At 39.2% G+C, this 19,673-nt stretch overlaps 1 protein-coding gene and 1 pseudogene across 3 annotated transcripts in view; one reads left to right on the top strand and one right to left on the bottom strand.

The window, feature by feature from the left end:
• Positions 1-19,673, top strand: part of NLN (neurolysin) — a gene marked incomplete at its 5' end in the record, with an annotated part of 68,645 nt that overhangs the window by 25,822 nt on the left and 23,150 nt on the right. For both annotated transcript variants that reach the window (XM_084880807.1, XM_084880808.1), the window contains 8 exons: positions 2,121-2,380; positions 4,384-4,532; positions 7,061-7,168; positions 9,619-9,721; positions 10,255-10,415; positions 14,140-14,275; positions 14,902-15,268; positions 16,757-16,958. In XM_084880807.1, the coding sequence (XP_084736933.1) occupies positions 2,121-2,380; positions 4,384-4,532; positions 7,061-7,168; positions 9,619-9,721; positions 10,255-10,415; positions 14,140-14,275; positions 14,902-15,268; positions 16,757-16,958 (1,486 nt within the window). The remainder of the gene's footprint in view (positions 1-2,120; positions 2,381-4,383; positions 4,533-7,060; positions 7,169-9,618; positions 9,722-10,254; positions 10,416-14,139; positions 14,276-14,901; positions 15,269-16,756; positions 16,959-19,673) is intronic.
• Positions 12,759-13,958, bottom strand: LOC311621021 (succinate--CoA ligase [ADP-forming] subunit beta, mitochondrial-like; annotated as a pseudogene). The gene has a single exon. The product of its transcript is annotated as a succinate--CoA ligase [ADP-forming] subunit beta, mitochondrial-like (transcript).

Here is a 19,673-nt window from a genome sequence, read left to right on the forward strand (position 1 = left end):
GCTGACCCTATCATAACACTCATCTCAGTCCTATATAATAAAAGGCTGATATGCTAAGTGTCTGGTCTTCCATTCAACCAGTCAAAGTGTAATATGTTAATAATATGCTAAGGCCACTCAACTGCTCACTATGATGTGCACGACCTCCAGGGGTCAGACACTCCAACTGGTAGGTTAGCTTGCTACTGTGGTCCAGCTGATCAGAACTGAGCGAGACGGGCTGGACATACCCATCTGAAGACCTCCTGAGGTCCCTCCCCAGCTGGCCAACCTACCATGTCCCTCCCCGGGACTTTCAGGGGATGTCAGGGAACCGGTTTTGGCCCGATCCTGCAGGCCGGGCTGAGGGACTCCACTGGTGCACAAATTCGTGCACCAGGCCTCTAGTATAGTATAATTGCCTGTTGATCAACTTGTCTTCTTCATTGTATTATAACAGCATGGTCCCAGTCAATTTGCCATTTTATTCTCAGCACCTTAAACAGTGACCAGACACAGTACGGGCTCATAAATACTTGTGAGTGAATGGCCTTGAGCAAGTCACTTAGCTTCTCTGAGCCTCAATTGCATCATATATTAGAAGGGAATACTATCTGAACTACATTATAAGATTGTTTTAAGATGTTGTAAAATAATAGGGATGAAGTTTAACACAGCAGTTAAGAGTGTGGAAACTGGGTCTATACTACCTGTTTTTTTCTTTTAAAAAAAATTTATTGCTGTGACATTGGTCAACATGAACATCGAGGTTTCAGGTGTGGGTTTCTGTTATAAGATACATCTAGCTTTTAATCCTAGCTCCCACCATAGTGACCTTGAGCAAGTTACTTAACTTCTCTGTGTTTTAGTTTCCTCTTTGGTAATACAAGAAGCACCAATGTCTGCCAGTACTGCCTCACGGGGTTTTTGTGAGAACTGAGTTAATAAATGAAAAGCACTTGGTACAGAGCCTAAACACAATAAATGATAGCTATTCATTATAACATTTTTACTTAAAAACTCAAATTATCTATACACAGAAACACATGCATTTGTGGATAGAAGCACACATGGCTGTTCTTAATTTTTTCTTTTAGAATAATTTCATAGCTATACCAGAGTTTATTTTCCAAGTTTTAAACTCAAATTTCCATTCTTGATATTTTGGCTAAGATTTTTTTAACTGGTGTTCAACCTGAATTTGAATGCTGAATCTCAAACATTTTTGAGTCTTCATACTAGTAGGTGGCCAAGAAAAACATTTAAATAAGAAAAATTACTGGTTTAACTTATAAAGGACAATCATTATGTCTTTGATATATAACTTTATTTTTCTATGATTTAATTACATAAACAATTGTTTGAAAAATACAAATTTCATTAAATCTATATTCAAGAAAAAAATATAAGAGCATTGAGGGTTTTTTTAAACATATACTTACTTTTTATTGAATTTGTTTATGTTACAGAGCTCTTGCATTGCCAAAGCATGCCTAAGAGTTCAGAGAAAGAAATGGCACAATGGGCAGCCTATTCACCATTGTATAGTATATTAATACTTGATTCATGTGCATTTTGATAATTTCCCAGTTTTTAAAAAGCTCTAATAAAAGTTGGTGTTAAATCCCCTTCATATTTCTAGTACAGTGTGCCATTAAATAAATTCCACATATCCATATCAGTTTATTCCTCAATAACATAACCTTCAACAACATTTTGCTGGGGGGGAGGGGGTACATATTTTCCAGAGAAAACATGTGGCTCAAGGTGAAAGAGATTTAAGATTTTTGGTTCCCAAATGAAGCCTTCAGTTTAACCAGGAGCCCACCCTCTCCTTGGCTTGCTCAGCAACTCACCCAAACACATCTGAAGGCAGGCATCCTGCCTGCCACCTCGAATAGCACCAGCTCTATTGCCCAGAGAAAGTGGGCAGGTCCTGTCAGGAGATCCCATAAGACCCCAGGCGTCCGATTCCTGAGTTGACACTTTTACAGGAGTGTTGTGCATATGTGTTCAGCGGCAAGAAATTGCGCAGTTTTATTACAAAGTTATTTTTTATTTAAATTTAATTAGATAATACCCACTTGTCTATTGACTTTAGATCAACAGAAATGCCTAATTTTTATTCTCTTTCTCTTTAGAACTGGTGGTTGCAGGATTTTATTCAGAATGACTTTAGGGAGAGAAGTGATGTCGCCTCTTCAGGCAATGTCTGCCAGTACCGCCGCTGGCAGGAATGTGTTAAGATGGGATCTTTCACCAGAACAAATTAAAACAAGGACCGAGGAGCTCATTGTGCAGACCAAACAGGTGTACGATGCCATTGGAATGCTTGACCTTGAGGAAGTAACTTACGAGAACTGTTTGCAGGCACTGGCTGATGTAGAGGTGAAGTACATAGGTGAGTAGGATGCAAAAGCACAGCAACATTTCGTTTTGTGGGCATCATAAGCCATTTTACGTTTTCTGTCTTAGCAATCCGTTTTCCAATTTTATAAGCTATTGATTTTTACCTAATGATTAATTAATTGCTTGGAATTAAGTTACCTCAGATTAAAATCTTTTATTGTGTTAGCAGAGGTGCTGTAAAATGTACACTCATTACAGCTCCTTTTTGGAGAACATTGACAGAATCTATAAATAATTTTAAGAAGTTCAAACCCTGGCCTAAGTAATGCTACATCTATGCATTTAATTAAGGAAATAACCAGACACAGGAAAAAAAATCATCTATAAATTTATGTATTGTATAGACAGTTATTCTCATAACCAAAAGCTTGGAACAACTCCTAAGTGTCAACTAATAGAATGACTAAATAAATTGTGGTACATTCAGCCTCATATTGTGGAGCCATTAAAATCATGTATAGCCGAAACCGGTTTGGCTTAGTGGATTGAGCATCGGCCTGCAGACTGAAGGGTTCCAGGTCGATTCCGGTGAAGGGCATGTACCTTGGTTGCAGGCACATCAGCAGTAGGGAGTGTACAGGAGGCAGCTGATCGATGTTTCTCTCTCATCGATGTTTCTAACTCTCTATTCCTCTACCTCCTTCTCTGTAAAGAAATCAATACAATATATTTTTTAAAATAAAATCATGTATAATCCTGGCTGGCGGGTGTCAGTTGAGCATCGTCCTGTGCACAGAAAGGTCCCCAGTTTGATGCTTAGTCAGGGCGCATACCGAGGTGGCAGGTTCCAACCCCGGTCAGGGTACATACAGGAAGCAGCCAGTCGATGTTCCTCCCCCTCTCTTTCTCTCTCTAAAAATCAATAAAAATATTTTAAACATAATAACAAAATAATGTTTAGAAGCAGTATTTAATGACCTAGAGAAAAGGACATAGAAGGAAAGCCAAAAGAAAATTTTAATAATTTAATAACACAAATTTTAATAATGGTTAGTATCTTAGATGGTGGGCTGATCGTTGGCTTTTTTGCTTTTCTCTATTTTCCATTTTCCCTATACTTAAAATACATTATTTTTATTATGTGAGTATTAGGCTCTCTGAGTTATAAGAAATGAAGATTCACGGGAGTTAACTCTATGGATTGGATAAATTTTGTAGGATAATTATGACTAAAAAACCTTGGCTGTGTATCCAGGCTTTATAAGAACATGAATAATATAAACATTAGTATGTCTTTTGGAATTTGGAAGGTTTTCCAGAACCCTCCACAGCCCTAGTGCCCTGGTCATCGCTCTACCCTCTCCAACCCCTCAACACCAAGAGTTCCCCACTCTGTCCCACCACACTGGGGACTTGGCTGCTCTCTCTGACCTTTGCTCTTCTGCCTCAACTACCAATTGCATCACTCTCATAAATTTATCTTTGTGGATTAATCATCCAAAGAATAGCCTTTTAAAGACTAACTTTCTCTTATCTGTATGTTCTCATTGTTCATTCTGCCTCCAGCAAGGGCTGTTAAAATCCTCCCGTAAATTGCCCCCAAATAGTACTTTAATCAGTGCTCAGTGCACACCCTATTGTTCCTTATAATGCCACTGGGACAGCCAGGCTCTGCATTAAATGCTGTGTTTTTTTATAGCCTTAGGAACTTTTATAGAAAGTATAAAATGAAAACTTTTATCAGGATAATCATCCATCTCAGAAGGTATTTTTCTTTTTTTTTCTTATATATTTTATTGAATTTTTACAAAGAGGAAGAGAGAGGGATAGAGAGTTAGAAACATCGATGAGAGAGAATCATCGATCAGCTGCCTCTTGCACAACCCACTGGGGATGTGCCCGCAACCAAGGTACATGCCCTTGACTGGAATCGAACCTGGGACCTTTGGGTCCGCAGGCCGACGCTCTATCCACTGAGCCAAACTGGTTTCGGCAGGAGGTATTTTTCTTAATACTGAGGTGAGGAGTCCTTACAGTTTCCCCCTCTATTGACAGTGGAACGAACCATGCTAGACTTTCCCCAGCACGTCTCCTCTGACAAAGAAGTACGAGCAGCAAGCACAGAAGCGGACAAAAGACTTTCTCGCTTTGATATCGAAATGAGCATGAGAGAAGATATATTTTTGAGAATTGTTCATTTACAGGTAAATGATGTTATGAATCTCTTTAAAAGAAGAAAAAAAAAACACCTACAATAAAAAAGTAAAAGCCTTTGACCAGCAATAAGAAGTACTTGAATGCTTCTAGATTTTGTTTCCAATTGCTATAATAATGGGCAGAGCACAGTGTTATATAATATTATGTTATACCACTTAGGTTTATGTTTAGTTGCTGATTACCTTCACTTACAATTAAAGACCAAATATAAAAGAGTGTACATCTAGCCCTACTCAGTTTGGCTCATGGATAGAATGTCGGCCTGCTGACTAAAGGGTCCCAGGTTCAATTCCGGTCAAGGGCACATGTCTGGGTTGCAGGCTTGATCCCAGTAGGGGATGTACAGGAGGCAGCCAATCAGTGACTCTCATCATTGATGTATCTGTCTCTCTCCCTCTTCCTTCCTCTGAAATTAATAAAAATATATTTTTTAAAAAGTATGACACATTAAAAGGGTGTACATCTACAAATCTAAGGCTTCTTAGCCATCATGACCTTGATGGTTCAATGTAGAAACCTCTTTGAATTTTCAAAGAATTACAAGACTTTATTAGATCAGATCAACTAGAAGCAAATGGGACTGAGCTGTTTATCTGTAAATATCATGTGCTTTTGGCCATCATACCGACACATGTTGATGTTGCATGCCACAGTCATTCCTGTCTATCATCCTCACCTCTTCCAGGACTCAGGGAAATTACGAGTATGTGTAATAAATGTCAGAGGTGAGTCGGCCATGAGTGTTTTGGTCTTTTCATAACCAGTGCTGATTTGCTTTCTAGTATTCTTATCCTCTCTTTGCTTTGAATTTTTATTTTCATGACACCTCAGCAGTTTGGAAAAACAATCAATGCTTTATATAATTTTAGGCATTTTTGTTTAATTTTACATGTTTCTTTTTGTAAAAATCTCAAAAATTTTTTGTTCCTTTTAGCAAGTTAACAGAGTTAAAATAAAAACAGCAGTATTATTCAAATAGTTTTTTTGTAACTCACTACAGAGTACGTAGTCATGACTTTATTTAGACATATAAGAGTATATGCTGTCTATTCCCTCAGATCAGATAAGAATTTTTCAGCTTGTTATCTATAATCTCTGTGGTTCAGAATTATTTATATTTGGCACTATAAAAATAACATTAATTAAAAGAACTTTATGATTATTCTTTATTAAGTTGTTCCCCTTTTTCTTTTTAACTCTATTATGATTCAAATCATGTTCTTTATAGATTATTTTTATTTCATTCCCAATAATCAAATTTCCATTCTACCTGTGTATTATACATGGTTTGTTTGTTTTTTTAAACTTTCCTTAGAATTTCTAATTTTCCTTAACTCTGTTTTCATCCCAACTTCTAAGTTCTCATTAGGGATTTTCAAAATCTCATTTCCCAGTCAGGCAAGGCGAGATACAGATTGTTTTATTAAGTAGCACCCTCAGAGTACAACTCTACTTACCTTCTACAACAAAATGTAAAAAATTACAGAATTATTGCAGCAAAAGCCTTGCGACAGTATAAAATGCAGGCTCTAAAGCGCAGATCTAATTGGGCCTTTTAAAGATCTCATTAATTGGGAAAACACAAAGCTCATGGATGGACAGTCCCGGTCTTTCATGGAGAGAGAATGAAACCAATGGCAGGGTGCTAATGCTGAGAGGTCTCTCAGGTTCTAGAGACAAAGTCCCTCATTGCCTCTCAACCAGACTGAACCTGTTACTCCTCTCTCTCGAGTCCATTTCCTCCCAGGGACCACAAACTGACCATCCTTCCAGACGTGCCATGTATGTTTTTGCCACTCGTTTTGAGTAAATATCGGTGTTTTTATACCTTGCTATGGCTCATCCTTCAGGGCCCTCATTCCTTGGAGTGAGTGCTGTTCGTGTTGCTGCTGGCAGGTTGAAATGCACTGTCCTGTGCTCTCATGTGTGCTGTGCGGACTCATTTTCCCCGCATGCCTGTCCCTGTGCAGCTTGCTGCAGCCCCCTGACCTCTCTTGCTAAATGACAAGAAGTCATTTTAAAGTGCACGAGCCTTTATCGGGCTGTACTTTCTTGGTATGTTGGCCAAAGAGCCCCACTCTCCACTGTGTATCATTTGCCCTTTCTTTTTATGCCTGTCCCTCAAGTGGAACCAGGTTAGCAAATGATGGAAAATTAAATCCAGATGACTTGTGATAAGAAATGTGTTTTGTGAGAAAGACCACTGGGTCATAGAGAATGTGATAATGAAAATGCATCTCTGATCACACTCTCAAGTGGTACAGAACAGGCACTCTTGATTCTGATGCAAGGCAGGGTAATTCTGGTTAGCTTTTTGTTTACTTAATGTTTCTGTTTTAGATAAGCAGAGGCTCTTGAAAGCATAAAAGAAATTAGGTCTTCAAAAGAGCCTGCCTCATAATCACCTTTGTGCTACACAGCTCAGCAGAGATGATGGATAAATTTGCTCTGGCCTCTAGTTTGTAATTTACTGACACTGCTGTAACAGAATGGTTGTCACAATCTTTCATTTCAGGAAACCTGTGATCTGGGGAAGATAAAGCCTGAAGCCAGGCGGTACTTGGAAAAGTCAGTTAAAATGGGGAAAAGAAATGGGCTCCATCTTCCAGAACAAGTCCAAAACGTGAGTTCATATTTCCTTTTCTTTGTGGGGAAAAAAAGAGAGTAAATAAAACAAAATGCAACAACAACAACAAAACAGTAAATAAGGAAACACATGTTTTTAATGTGGGGAAATAATGCATAATAGAGATCCATTTACAATGTATTGGATAGTCAGTGGTTTTAAATCCCACAACTCCTATCCACCTCATGGTGACTGACAAAACAGCTGATAACTTAATTTTTCTGTAACCCTGTCCAAGTTTTATTTATTTCATGTGTGCTGGGCCCATTTCCTCTGCTCTACCTTACATTCTTTAATACTTCGTTCCAGGCCTTAATAGTTGACTTGTGTTTTTATTCCTTTGGTCTTACACAGATAGGGTACTGGTAATAAAACCCTTATGATGGGGAATTTTAAAACCAGCACTTTGAAATGGAATACCTGCGATTACTATATGCCCCTTAAAGGTGGACAGATCAGCTGCTGAAAAATGCTTCTCAAACTTTTTCTTTTGTCTAACGCCTATCAAATCTTCGAGTTTTAAAAATAATCTCGGCTGTAGAATTAATTCATATTTTGGAAAAGAAAAAATGATTTATTTCCAGGTGATTCTTCTAGACCAGTGGTTGGCAAACTCATCAGTCAACAGAGCCAAATATCAACAGTACAACGATTGAAATTTCTTTTGAGAGCCAAATTTTTTAAACTTAAACTTCTTCAAAATAGACTCGCCTAGGCCATGGTATTTTGTGGAAGAGCCACACTCAAGGGGCCAAAGAGCCGCTTGTGGTTCGCGAGCCGCAGTTTGCCAACCACTGTTCTAGGCAGTAGAACTAGAAACTAGTTTGAAAGGAATGTAGACCATGTGATGTCAGCATGGTAGATAGACTTGAGATACAGGCACCTTTCTGGCACCTGAATGCCCTTTGAACACCTTGAATCCTCTTCATCCTAATTACAGGAAAAATGGGACTGATCTCACTTATCTGACTTGCCCTGGTCAATCATCAGTTCTGTTTGGGGCATAAACACTCTGTTAGTTAAAATGTGTTTGGTTGCAGCTAACAAAACCCTGTTGGAACAATTTAAATAATAGAAGAGATTTACTTGCTTGTATAGCTGGAAGGCCCAGAGGTAGTTGGGCTTCATGGGTTTGTCTGATCCAGATGCTCAGTGGTGTCACTGGCCACCTGATTTTTCTATTCCTCTACTCTGTCTTCACAGTTAGTGCTATCCAAAGGTAGCTCCTTTTATTTCTAAAACTAGAGGCCTGGTACATGAAAATTTATGCACTGGGGTGGGGGGTGGGTGTCCCCTCAGCCCAGCCTGTACCCTCTTGCAGTCCGGGAGCCCACAGGGATGTCCAACTGAAGATGCAGTCTGAACTCCCTCTGTGGAAGGTGACCGGGTGGGCCAATCAGACGACAGGCACAGGTGGTGAGCAGCTGGCCCCCCTTCCTCCCTCCCCCATGGCGCTGCAATTTGGGAATGGCGTTGCCCTATCACCCCGCTGCTGGTCGCTGCCAGCCCCCTCACCCCTGCACCCATCAGTCTTCTCCTTCTGACCGCTGGCACATGCCTTGGCTGGCCTGGCACCATCTGTTTTCCAGCCCTGTCCCCCACTGACCCATCGTTCCACCATTCAGTTGATTTGCATATTATGCTTTTATTATATAGGTTTATATAGGATGATTACAAATCTAAACACCCCACTATCTAGAACACATGTGTCAAACACAAGGCCCGCGGGCCAAATCCAGCCCGCCAGGCCTTGCAATGTGGCCCGCACCGCGCTGTCATCACTGCACTCCGCTGTCAGTTTATGACATTGTCAGTTTATGACTGTTCAGTAAACCATTTGGCCCACGATTTAGGCTGGATTTTAGATTTTGGCCCCTTCTCTGATTGAGTTCGACACCCCTAATCTAGAAGGACACAGAGATGCCTCCATCAAACCTCCCCTCATGTCTTAATGGCCCAGACTGGATCATCTGCCTGATCCTGAGTCCCCCATTAGTTGAGTGAATGCCAGGCCTGGGTTACCTGAACCAGTCACTTCTGCAGTACGAACAGGATTACATAACCAGTGCTGAGATTACACCCCTGGAACTTCAGATGAAATTAGATCCCACTCCAACTCCATCACTGCTGTTGCATATGGAGGAAGTGGAAGGAACCAGGGAGACAGCCAGAATGTCCAAAAATGACTGTGTCAAATTTAGCATTCATCAAAATTACCTGGAGGGCTTGTTAAAACTCTGAATGCAGGAAACCACCTCTGATAGTTGTGTTTCAGTAGATTTGGTGTGGGTCTCAAAAATTTGCATTTCTAACAAATTCCCAGGTGAGGTGGATGCTTTTGGTCAGGGCCACGCATGGAGAGCCAGTGTGGTCTACAGAAACTTCATTACCTAGCATTTTCAGAAGATTGAAATTGTTAATGTCCTGTATTCGTATCTTTGGTTCAGGAAATCAAAGCAATGAAGAAAAGAATGAGTGAGCTGTGCATTGACTTCAACAAAAACCTCAATGAGGATGATACCTTCCTTGTATTTTCCAAGGCTGAACTTGGTAAAATTATGTTATTTTTCTAGATGAAATCATGTAATTTAGGCAGATAATGTCACCTTACAGTGTGACAGGTCAGAGTTAAAAGAATTCTTTAAAAATCCCTTCTACAGAAATAACCACCAAGCCATTTTTAGGTTATAGACTAATGAGAGTGTATGCTGTTTCTGGAGACAGTCCTGAGAAGATTTCATAATCTTTCTTGGTTTACAGACTTCAGTGCCTTGAAAAATTTTTTGCCCCCAATGTCCCATATATTGCAACTTAAAGTAGACTCTTATTCTGTTCTGGATCTTTCTTGGTTTAATTTTCCTGTTCTCCGTCAAACCAGCACTGAAGCGTGTTCATATTTTGAATTAGCATCTCCCGAGACACCTGTTCTCTGACCGCCACCCTCATGAGATTTGAAAATTGTCATTATTTTACTTGAATTTTAATTACTCTGCAAAATTCCTCAAGTTCTTAATGGCACCATGCCAGTGCTAAATTAATCAATAATGAGTGGAAAACTTGATGTATGAGAGAATTTTTTGCAGGTGCTCTTCCTGATGATTTCATTGATAGTTTAGAAAAGACAGATGATGACAAGTACAAAATTACCTTAAAATATCCACACTATTTTCCTGTCATGAAGAAATGTTGTATCCCAGAAACCAGAAGAAAGATGGAAATGGCTTTTAACACAAGGTGCAAAGAGGTACTTATAAATGTTTGTCTTTGTTTGTTTACGTGTTGTTCTGGAGGACTTTAAGAAAACGGTTTGCTGCCAAAACCGGTTTGGCTCAATGGATAGGGCGTCGGCTTGGGGACTGAAAGGTCCCGGGTTCGATTCCGGTCAAGGGCATGTACCTTGGTTGCGGGCATATCCCCCGTAGGGGGTGTGCAAGAGGCAGCTGATCGATGACTCTCTCTCATCGATGTTTCTAACTCTCTATTTCTCTCCCTTCCTCTCTGTAAAAATCAATAAAATATATTTTTTAAAAAAAAGAAAGAAAAAAAGAAAACGGTTTGCTTTGTTTACCAATGTTGAAGTCAGCTCTGAGACTAATATTCCTATTTGTGTGAGCATTATGTTTTCTAATTCCGCAGACCTAGAATTTTAGGTTTTTCCTTGCCTATTGACAACCTCCTTTGTCTGGCCACAGGTTAAGCTATTCTAATAAAAATAGAATGGATTAAATAAACTAAAAGTTTTATTCTTTTCCTAAGTTGATAGTCCAGGACTGGTGAGGCATCTCTCTCTATCTTTCCTCTCAAAAAATGACTTCCAAGGGCATTTCAGTTGTCATCTTCCCAATCTGTTGGGAAGAAGGAAAATAAAGTACATTGAAAGTATCTTTAAGAAAAAAACCTAGAGCCCAGCCATTGTGACTCAGTGGTTGAGCGTCAACCTATGAACCAGGAGGTCACGGTTCAATTCCCAGTCAGAGCACCTTGGTGTGCAGGCTTAATCCCCAGTGAGTGGTGTGCAGGAGGCAGCCAATCAATAATTCTTTCTCATCATAGATATTTCTATCTCTCACTCCCTCTCCCTTCCTCTCTGAAATCAACAAAAATATATTTTTTTTAAAAAAGGAAAGGACCTAAAAATTACATATATCAGTTACATGTACATTGCATTGATCCAAATTCCGTTATATAGCTATATCTAGCTATAAGGGAGGCTGAGAAATATAGTCTTCAATTGGTAGCCATTTGCTCATCTGAGTAGATTCTATTACTAAAAGGAAGAATTAGAAATGGATTTTAAGAGTCTGCTAGCCAGTTGCACCCAGTCTACCCAAGTAACATGAGCACATTTCCCCCCATTCACCAGGTGTCAGATCCCAACCAGTTACCACCTTGTGCTCAAAGGCTAGGCTCTCTCAGTGATAGACAGTCCTCCCCGTTGTAGCTTCTCATGATGTAGCAGCCAATGAAAAGGAAGACAACTTGACTGGCCCACTCACCCAATACACACACCCAGTGATAGAATAGGAACAGAATAACCACAGTAAAAAAAAAAAAAACCTCCCACTTGGAAAAGGAGAGAATGGGATACATAGCAGGCATTCCAACCAACAGTTTGGCAAGAATTATAAGGACTCTGAGTCTAAGAAGTTCCTAGGATAGCCCATTGGACTTATTTTGGGTCTTCTTTCTTCTTTCCTTGTTTGTTTTGTTTTGTTTTGTTTTAGTATATATGCCTTTATTTGGTGAAAACCTATAGGTTCTTCTCAATACCACAGGATCATAAAGACTTAACAGTTATCGGTGTTTTTTAACAAGTAAGATAATGTTCAAATAATTAAGTTACTTCACTGAAATATTTAAAAGAATATTCTGAGCCAGGACCGGTTTGGCTCACCGGGACCGGTTTGGCTCAGTGGATAGAACGTCGGCCTGTGGACTGAAAGATCCCAGGTTCGATTCCGGTCAAGGGCATGTACCTTGGTTGCGGGCGCATCCCTGGTAGGGGGTGTGCAAGAGGCAGCTGATCGATGATTCTCTCTCATCGATGTTTCTAACTCTCTATCCCTCTCTCTGAAAAATCAATAAAATATATTTAAAAAAAAAAAAAAAGAATATTCTGAGGAGTGTTTGAAAGCTCCGTTTGTAAATAGTGGTTCATATATTTAGTTAGGTATTTGGTGTTGAAGATAAATACTTCTTATATAAAACATTGTTTTAATACATTGCTCTCCTAATAAGGCTAGTTATTGATATATTTCTAACGCTAAAGAATAAAGGTTTATCTTCAGATTTATTTTATTCAGAGGACTCATATTAATGAAGAATGCTGTATCCAACAAAAATAAACTGGCATATTGCAAATGGCATTCTGTAGACATGAAAAAGGAGGCTGCAACAAAGAAACTAGATAACTGCATTATACATTCTTTATACAAACAGCCCATTCTCAATACAATTAAATGCAGACCAAATGCTTTAAAAGTTTTTATGCCTAGATGGCAATTATAATATTCACACATGAATGAGAAAAGGAACAATAATAACACAGAACACAGTATTTTTAATGATCATCGCACATTTAAAACCTTCTGCCAGCCACTGGATTCTCAGATCAAATCAGCAACTGAAATTTCACATCCACCTGGGCTTGTGTGGCTAAGTTCACTATTTCAGAGAGCTTTACAACCATTTTAGTAGCTTCATCCAAGTAGTCACAAGCAAGAACTTTAAGTCCACTGTCAGTTATCAGCGCCTCAGCATCATCTACTCGTGTACCTTGTAACCGTACCACAATAGGTATTTTAATTTCCAAATTCTTTTACCATGACTGTAGCCTGTGCAATAACATCACACCTCATGATTCCTCCAGAAACGTTGACCAGAATAGCCAGTACCTTTTTATCTGGAGTGATAAAGCTTAAATGCTTCTGGTACTTGATGGACTGCGGCACCACCACCAACATCAAGAAAGTTGGCTGGAGTCCCTCCAGGAAGTTTTATTATATCCATTGTGTCCACAGCCAAACCAGCACTGTTTACTAGACAGCCCATATTCCCATCAAGGCCAATATCTGCCTTAGCTGCATCTGTGTCCCTTTCATCTTCCAGTCCTGGAGTCCAGTCCTGGAGATCAAAGATTTTCTTCTGGCGATAAGCTGAATTAGAATCAAAATCGGTCTTCGCATCCATACACTGCACAGCTCCATCTGAACCCTCTACCATAGGATTTATTTCTTCCATTGTTGCATCATATTTCATATAAAGTCTGTAAAGTTGACCATGTTTTCTGCTGCAGAATCCACAACATTAGGTGGAAATCCCATCTTCTGCGCAAGCCGGACAGCTTGTTCCTTTCCAATGCCTTCTACAATGTCAGGAGGTTCTTTAACTATGGCTTCAGGAGTCTCTGCAGCAACATCTTCAGTGTTGACACCACCTTGAGAACTTCTGTTAATATAGGACCTTGAAATGACCTTTCCATTGTTATCGCAGAGTAGTATTCTCTCCTGGGATATCTTTGCCCACAAAGCAACCCTTGATTGCAAATTCTGCCCTTTTCTCCTGTTTGCTTGGTAAACAACTTTTCCCCAGTCCTTTGTGAGGAAACAGCCTTTGCTTCTTCTGGACAGAAAACTATCTTCACTCCTCCTTCGAGACCACTTTCAAGTGTTCCTTTTCCTCTACCACCAGCTAAAACCTGTGCCTTTATCACAACATCTTTTGAACCTAATTTTCTGGCAATTGCATACGCTTCATCTTTCAGTTTGCAGGCCAACACTCCATCCACTGAGCCAAACCGGCTAGGGCTGAAATGAAATAATTTATTAGAAGTTGAGATGGTCTAAAAATATTTGACAGTTTTACCAACCTGAAAATAAATGTAATAACTCTTTCAGTGCTTTGGATCCAATTAATTATTTTTATCCAATTATTAATGTTTGTTTTTTGTTGTTATTGTTTATTACTAGGAAAACACGAAAATTCTACAGCAGCTACTCCCACTGCGGGCCAAAGTCGCCAAGCTCCTCGGCTATAGCACACATGCTGACTTTGTCCTTGAAATGAACACTGCGAAGAGCACAAGCCGTGTGACAGCCTTCCTAGGTTAGGTCTTTTTAATTTATTTTCGAGCTCTGTATTTCCATTTCTGTGACTGTTTTGCTGCATGATACCCACTTGACAGAGGGCTCTTAGTCTCTAATGTGCTTTTGAGGACATGCTATTCTTTATTCATTCAAGAGAAACTTGTTGATCACCTACTGTATATTAGATACTGTGCTTGCGCCTAAGGGTCACTCCATAGTCTATATTACTATGATAGTCCTTGCTTCATTCTGTATTGTGTCTTGATTGGGATTTTTTTCACAGGTCATATCTGATTTATTTTCCCTGCCTTTCTGAGAAGCCTAATCTTTTTGAAGAATAATCATATATATGAGTTTAGTTACACTATTCCCTTTTCCCCTGAATTAGAACATTTTTTAGTCAGAGTTCCCTGAGGTAAACTTCCGTTTTGGTGATGCTGTAAGGAAGTCATGGCCTGGTTTGGGTGGTGCTAAAAGAAAAAGGGGTGAGGAGACAGTGCTATCATAATAGAGGCTGCTTTCTTTCCCTTCCCTTCTTCCTACTCTTCCTCTATAGAAAGCACCATGCTGATGCACAGGTATGTGTGAACATGCTTGCTCCTAAGAACAATAGATCATTGACTCCCCCCCCCCCTTCCCTCACAGATGACTTAAGCCAGAAATTAAAACCCTTGGGTGAGGCAGAACGAGAGTTTATTTTGAATTTGAAGAAAAAGGAATGTGAGGAGAGAGGTTTCGACTATGATGGGAAAATCAATGCCTGGGATTTGCATTACTACATGACTCAGACAGAGGAACTCAAGTACTCCATAGACCAGGAGGTCCTCAAGGAATACTTCCCCATTGAGGTGGTCACCGAAGGCTTGCTGAACATATACCAGGAGTTGTTGGGACTCTCGTTCGAGCAAGTGTCGGGCGCTCACGTGTGGAATAAAAATGTTACGCTCTACACTGTGAAGGATAAAGCCACGGGAGAAGTATTGGGACAGTTCTACTTGGACCTCTATCCCAGGTACTGATGGCCATATTGTTGGAAGGGACTTAGGGATTCAACTCGTATCCAGATTATCACTCTTGTCTTCCAAAGATCTCTTGTGTGGTTTTAGTAAAAGGATTAAAGATGTGGGCTCTGAAGCCAGAATGTCTGGCTCCATTCCTTGATGGGAAGGTTCTTAATGTTTCTGTGCCTCAGTTTCATAACCAATATTACAGGCCCTATAAAATGGGGATACTAATCCACGTTTCATTGTTTTTAGTTGCTTGAAGTTTCCGTCCTCTCTTTCCTCGGGGGCATCTTGTCTTAGATTGTATGTTAGTTGATTGCCATTCAACCTCTGCTTTCTGAAGGATTCAAGGAAAGTTGTGATTTGCATATTGTCTAACATGTTATTGTTGTAAGGAAATGAGCAATAAATGCCCTTTCCAGCAATAAATGCCCTTCATATATTATAACAAGTAGCTGGAAAAAGATGAATGTGTGTTTTTAAAAACTTCAATAGCATCAGCAAGAAAAATCCCGAGAGGAATGAGTCACCTAGAAAGATAATACAGAAAAATACATAGAAGTAAAATTAAAAATTTCAGCCAAACCTGAAAGTCCTGTTAGCCTCCTAGCAAAAACAAAAAAGGAGGAAACCTAGTCCTAGAATAAAGTCTAATGGCCATTAGCTTTTGGAGAGGCCCTCACTGATACTTCATTGTCTGAGAATAGTCACCTTTATAGTATAATTCATGTTTTTCCCCAGGCTAACTAAAAGCATTCTATTTCAAAAAGACTTGTGAAGTTTATCAAGAAAGCTCATTTAATTATGAACACTGATTCTCCCCTCCTTGAATAAAAAGAACAAATTCACTGTATGGAATTTTGTTTTTATCAATTCTATTTTTAAAGGAAAACTACCTCGTGAACCAAACTGTACCTTGTATCTCAGATTTCTTCAACACTATTTAGTGTTTAATGACTCCATTTTTTATTGTATTTATTGGGGTGACATTGGTTAATAAATTGTAACTCCATCTTTGAGGATGAAAAGCAGGACCTCATTAAAATAAGTTGGACATGTAATGAATGGGGTGGTGAACACACAATACAGTAGACAGATGATGTGTTACAGAATTGTTCACCTGAAGCCCATATAAATTTTATTGACCAATGTCACCCCAATGAATTCCACAAAATGAGCGAACAAATGAAATAAGTTGGACATGCAGCCATACATGAGGTGTGGTACATATTCTTAGTTCTGATACTAAGATTTTTCAATAAAAGAAACCTTGGAGTGATAACTCACATGACATGGTAGTTGGGTTTTTTTGTATGTTTAGTTTTACTCTTTCCATTTTAATACAATGTTGATCTACTTTCTAAGAGGTGATTTGAATGTTATGAAGCATCTTCTACCAAATATGTATCAAATAGGACTTAATGACTGAGCGAGGCCAGGGCGATGCTGTTAGAGAAGGGTGTTCATATCTCATAGATGGCGCTTCTGGTTCCCAGGGAAGGGAAGTACAACCACGCAGCCTGCTTCGGTCTCCAGCCGGGCTGCCTCCTCCCGGACGGGAGCCGCATGATGTCGGTGGCAGCCCTCGTGGTGAACTTCTCGCAGCCCCTCGCAGGTCGTCCCTCTCTCCTGAGGCACGACGAGGTGAGGACTTACTTCCATGAATTCGGTCATGTCATGCATCAGATTTGTGCCCAGGTGAGTGCCAAATGCCTTTTCAGATGTTTTTTTTTCTTACTGCAAGTCGGGTTTCTCCCTTTAACATGTTTTTTCAGACGCTGAACATGTTCAAGAATTTCACAGGCCTCCTGCAAAAATACAACATATTTCTGATTGGGTTCTGTTTCACAGCATATTTTTACTGGAAGGTGGATTCACTGATGAAAGCGTTCACTGAATACCCCACCCTCTGGAAAAAGAAAGAAGATTGTCATTAAGGAAGGGTTACAGATACTCTGTGGCTTTCAACTATCTCAGGCTCTTTGCTCCTTTTTAAATAATAAATATTTTGTAATACCTTTCTTTACTAGCCTCAAATTAAAATCATAGATCATGTAGTATAGTAACCATGGGGAGACTCTGCCAGAGAGGAGATATGTGTGTGTGTGTGTATAATGGATTGCAACTGACTTTTCTTTATTTCTAAAAATGAAAATTACCCTTATTCTCAACTTGATAATGCAGTCCAATAACTAGGCCAATACTGTCCTAGAATAAACCATATGAACTTGCTGATAATTTCAGTTATTGGCATATGAAAACATCTAGTTCAGTTGTCCAATCTAACAGTTTAAAAAGCTGATGTTGGAGTATTTGAGATCTTGCTCCCCAGGATAAGTTTTCAGTTTGGCTCAAGAAAACTCATAAAATAACATAAAAACCGCATGTTAACAGAAATGGAGGGACAGTTTTCCAAATTGAAATCTCCATATAGCTCTAAAGGAAAACTTAAAAAAAAAGATATATATATATATATATATATATAATATTTCAGAGAGGAAGGGAGAGGAAGAGAGAAAGAAACATCAATGATGAGAGAGAATTATTGATTTGCTGCCCCCTACATGACCCCCAGTGGGAATCGAGCATATGCCCTGATGGAATTGAACTGTGATATCCAGGTTTACAGGTAGACGCGAAACCACTGAGCACCAGCCAGTCTCTAAAGGAAAACTTTTAAAAGTAATCTCTTTATTAGAATAGTTTTAGATCTATAGAAAAGTTGCAAAGATAGTAAAAAAAAAATTGCCCAAGTGCACTTTATCCTGATTCTCCTAATGTTAACATCTTACCTTACTATACAGTACCTCTGTCACAACCAGGAAGCCAACATTGATACAGTACGCTTAACTAAACTCCACACTTTATTTGGATTTTACTAGTTTTTCTCTAACAGCCTTTCTTCATACAGAGAATTTTTATAATTGATGTAATTAAGTTCCTCATTAAAAGAAAGATTTTTTTAAATGGCAATGCCTTAGCATGGCTATGTACTAAGACATAATGAGGTATTCATGGATGTGCGCTATGTGAATAACCCTGAATCCAACAGCAGAAACTGCAGATTGACATAAGTGGTTTCTCAGCTGGAGTCGAAAAATGGTATTGCCATTGTCTTAGTTCACATGGCTATAACAACACCATAGACCAGGTAGTTTATAAATAAGAGAAATTTTTCATACTTCTGAAGGCTGCAAGTCCCAACATCGAGATGTTTGGTGAGGACCTGCCATCTGGTTTATGGATGGTGCCTTCTTACTGTGTCCTCACCTGGTGGAAAGGGTGAGGGGTCTCCGTGGGCCTCCTTTATAAAGACGATAGTCCAGGGCATGACACTAGTCCACCTTCATGAGCTGCTCATCTTCCAGAGCCCCACCTACTGTCATTGCATTGAGAGTTAGGTTTCACCATCCTGACTTGGGGAGGGAACAAACATGCAGTCCGTAGCACCAAAGGTGACATGATTTCCCTAAACGGCGAACACCTCTTAGGAAAATTCCAAATGAAAAAGAAACCTTACTTGGATTTACAGAATTGATCCCAGTAGTTAGTGCCTTGGAAATCAAAATTATATAAAAAGGACTTTGCAAAAATATGTGCAAGGGAGTTAGTTTCTAGGTTCTTCATTGTAGATTTTTCATTTATTTGAATTCCAGCAAGAAATATAAGACGTGCAGAGGAGGGGACAATTTTTGTGGTCCTAACATGTGCAGTAACCCCCAGAAGAGCTCCTGCTTATTGCAAGAACCAAAAATGTAGCTACTCATTTCTAAAATACTACATGCTGGTGCTTCCATGTTTTATTTAAAAACAAACAAACAGGGGAAAAGGGTATGAATCTGTTCAGATAAATAAGTAAGTGCTGACATACTAATATAACCATTTCTATCCTCTATTTAATCTTAGGAAATTAAATCTTTCAGAATAACCTAAATTTTCTTTCTTAGATACTTTTAGAATCTATTTTCACAGCAGTCAGATTCCTGAAATGCTTATTTTCCACTGATGTCCATTCTATAGCTAATGGTTTATTTAATTAGGATATATCTAAATTATCCTAATTTAGCAAAGTGAAAGACTTTTCTTAATTTCAGACATATGGGACATTACTTAGGTTCTTTAACTTCTAGTTATGTTCTTATACAGTGGCCTGCTTTTAGAACAGTGGATTTTAACTTTGGAGGCTCTCAGGCACCTATAAAAATCTGATTTAAGCTGCGGATACCTCTTCTGGAAAAATACACTTATACTCATACACTGAAATTTTTACTTGGGATTCCAAAGGGCTCACAGAAACCTAGAAGCCCAGAGCATGATGGATTCTAAGTAAAGAACTCCTGAGTTTATAGAAGCTTCTGCCATATTTGGATGTAATTATCAGCTAATGATCTCACAAGGAAGTAATTTGGTATC

Source organism: Pipistrellus hanaki (assembly GCF_964339955.1).
Source record: "Pipistrellus hanaki genome assembly, chromosome: 4".
NCBI lineage: Eukaryota > Metazoa > Chordata > Mammalia > Chiroptera > Vespertilionidae > Pipistrellus > Pipistrellus hanaki.